This window comes from Gekko japonicus, unplaced genomic scaffold (genome assembly GCF_001447785.1).
Source record: "Gekko japonicus isolate JY-2015 unplaced genomic scaffold, Gekko_japonicus_V1.1 scaffold2078, whole genome shotgun sequence".
Classification (NCBI taxonomy): Eukaryota; Metazoa; Chordata; class Lepidosauria; order Squamata; family Gekkonidae; genus Gekko; species Gekko japonicus.
The window spans coordinates 899-3,918 of NW_015176038.1; the positions used below are offsets into that span (position 1 = coordinate 899).

Sequence of the window (3,020 nt, forward strand, 5' to 3'; positions counted from 1 at the left end):
GTGGCTTACAATCACTTTCCCTTCCACTCCCCACAGCAGACACCCTCTGAGGTAGGTGGGGCTGAGAGAGCTCTTTCAAGGACTGCTCTTGAGAGAACAGCTCTGAGAGAACTTTGACTGACCCAAGGTCACCCAGCAGCTGCATGTGGAGGCGTGGGGAATCAAACCTGGTTCTCCAGATTAGAGTCCACTGCTCTTAACCAGTACACCAAAATGGCTCTAACTTACAGCTCACATAGAAAACGTTCAGGATTTGCTACTTCTCCTGCAAATGGACAGAAACTCTCTCAGAGTCACAACTGATAGGAGTGTCAGCATGTTTGGATATTAAGCTAAATTTTATAATATTAGAAACACGGAATTCTTTCATAATGTATTATTATTAAAGACATTATAGCATATTTCCCCCAAATGGGAAAAATTGAGAATGCCTAAGTTCTTTTTCATGCTGTACATTTTGAATGTGAAATGCCTGGCCTTCATTCTTAAAAATAAAATATTTCATAGTGGTTTTTTTCCAGTGTTTCTCCAAATCTTCCCATTTTTCCATCAGAATTTTTTTTAATACCATAAGAAAACTCCCTCCCCTTTGAATTTTTCTATTTTTTCTGGGCTTTATAGATCAAAACTAGCACTTCTAATTGATACTGGGTGCCTACTGGTTGAATAGGTTTGCACCTTTCCATCCTGGTTGAACAGAGTTCTTGCAGTTATCTTTAAAGGCAGCCACAGGTAAAATACATGTAGTAGTCAAACTGGTAAATTCGCAACACATGGATTAGCATGGAAAATTCTTCTCCATCCAGAAAGAGGCGAAGTCTAGAATAACAGACTGAAATTATGTACTCCTAGCTGTCCTGTTGAATGTCTGCTTTCCATGCTAAGTGAACATACACATGCACACATACGAAGCTGTCTTAGACCATTGGTCACTATTGTCTACTTAGACTGGCGGTGGCTCTCCAGCATCTCAGCAGCGGGATCTTTCATATCACCTCCTGCTTCGTTCTTTTAACTCAAGATTGCAAGGATTGAGCCTGGGAGGGGTTGGAGGGGGAGGTATTTGTGAATTTCCTGCATTGCCCAGGGGGTTGGACTAGACGACCCCGGAGGTCCCTTCCAGCTCTATGATTCTACGACCTTCTGCATCCAAAGCTGAAGCTCTAAGCCACAGCCCCTCCCCAAGTGCGCGGTATCCCTGTAAAATAAAAGACTTAATTGAAAAAGTCATGCTTCCCCCCAAGAAACAAAATTCCATAAAGGCTTCTAAGATGTTCCCCTCCCGCCTTCCTAAATCCTTCTCTTCCCCCCGCCTCCTAGCAGCAGCAGCCAGACCGCCTCCGCCCCCACCCTTCCCTCCTCCAGCATCCGGGCACTCGAAATATAAAGCCTCGTCACTGCACCTGCGCAAAGAGCCTGCAGTCCCTTCGACCTCTACCGCTGCCGGGTAAGTAGCAGGCCGACGCGGGCTGCAGTGCATCCGTCTCCATCGGCGCGCTCCTCCTCCCCCCCGGAGACGGGAGCGGCGTCTTTGCAGCGCCTCAAGCTCTCCTTTGTCTCCCCGCAGCGAGCCAGGAGACCCAACCCGCACCCGCAGCGCTCCCGCAGCCGCCCCTTCAGCCGCCCGGCAGCAGCAAGCAGAAGCCGCATCCCCACCGACCATGTTCGCCTGTGTCAAGCTCGCCGCCGGCTCGCCTGCACTGGTGAGTTGGGGGGACGACGACGACGCTGCTGTAGGGCAGCCGCTCCCCTCTTGTAATGGGGGTATTCTGGGAGCCTGCCTGCCTGCCTCCTTCCTCCCTCGTGTCCTCCTCTTGCTGTCAGTCTTTTTTCCTTGGCTGGGGAGGGCTGTGCGGGCAAGGGCCCCGGGGCTGACTCGGGTTGCGCCTTCCCTTGGAGGCCTAGCGGTTCTGGCTTTGCTGCAGGTCGTTTTCCGCCCGGCCGAATTGCTACTTGCTGGGGATCCCTTTGCTTTTTTTCTCCTCCTTCCTCCTGATCTGCTGCAAGCAAAGTCTTGGGTTCCCTTGCTCCCTCCCCACCTTAATTACAATTAAATCAGGTCTGCTGCCATGGGGGGGGGCGCGGGGGGTTGAGCTTCCTGCCACGGGAAGAGGCTGGTGTGGAAATCTGTGACCTCTAGAGTGCAGGCGAACCAAGGACACGAGCAGGCCGCGACTGAGCTTGGGGCTCTCTTGCTCATTCATTTCATTGGGCCTTCGTTAGATTGGGCGGCTTTGCCTCTGTGCCTGCTGGAAGCGGCGGAGCCCGGAGCGCTGTCCTCTTTGGGGAAGGGTTTCCCCTTGTCTGTGGGAGGTTTAGTTTGCTTTGTCGGCGGTCTGAATTGCTTAAGTGAGAATTAGAAAGCTCCGTTCAGATGTTAGTCGAGGATCTTGCTGTACTTTTCTACAAAAGCCTTACGGAACTGTGGGGTTGGTTACCTGAAGGTCATTGAGACTAGCTCCTTATGCAGTAGGAATGAGGCACCCCTTCTACAGGGACCCATAGTTCGCTGGCTGGAACATACCTCTGGCAAGAGTATGAAGTTCCCTCAGCAGTGCATTTTTTACAAAGTGTAAGTAAAGCAGTAGTATATAGTATGGGCTTGCTTGCAGAAAATGTTAGAGAACAAATCAGGGTTATCAAGTAGTTGTTCCTGCTCTGAGACGTAATCTTTGCAGGGCAATTAAAAATGTCTGTATGTTTCCCAAGAGAAGAAATGTCTGTATGTCTCCCAAGCTTTCTGACAGGAACCTGTGAACATTGGTGTCTAAACTCCTTATTACACATCCCTTATGGGAAACTACTGTACTTATTTATTTTATTTATTTATTTATCAAATTTATACGCCGCCCTTCATGCAAGTGGGCTCAGGGCGGCTTATGGGAAACTACTGTATTTATTTTACTTTATTTATTTATCAAATTTATACGCCGCCCTACCTGCAAGCAGGCTCAGGGCGGCGTATGGGAAACTACTGTACTTATGGGAAACTACTGTACTTATTTATTTTATTTATTTAT

At 49.0% G+C, this 3,020-nt stretch overlaps 1 protein-coding gene across 1 annotated transcript in view; it reads left to right on the top strand.

Moving 5' to 3' along the window:
* The first annotated feature begins 1,365 nt into the window (after nt 1–1,365).
* Nucleotides 1,366–3,020, top strand: part of ATP5G3 (ATP synthase, H+ transporting, mitochondrial Fo complex subunit C3 (subunit 9)) — a 7,203-nt gene continuing 5,548 nt past the window's right edge. Inside the window, exons 1-2 of the mRNA XM_015426644.1 lie at nt 1,366–1,447; nt 1,568–1,703. Coding sequence (XP_015282130.1) covers nt 1,662–1,703 — 42 coding nt within the window. The 5' untranslated portion in view covers nt 1,366–1,447; nt 1,568–1,661. The remainder of the gene's footprint in view (nt 1,448–1,567; nt 1,704–3,020) is intronic.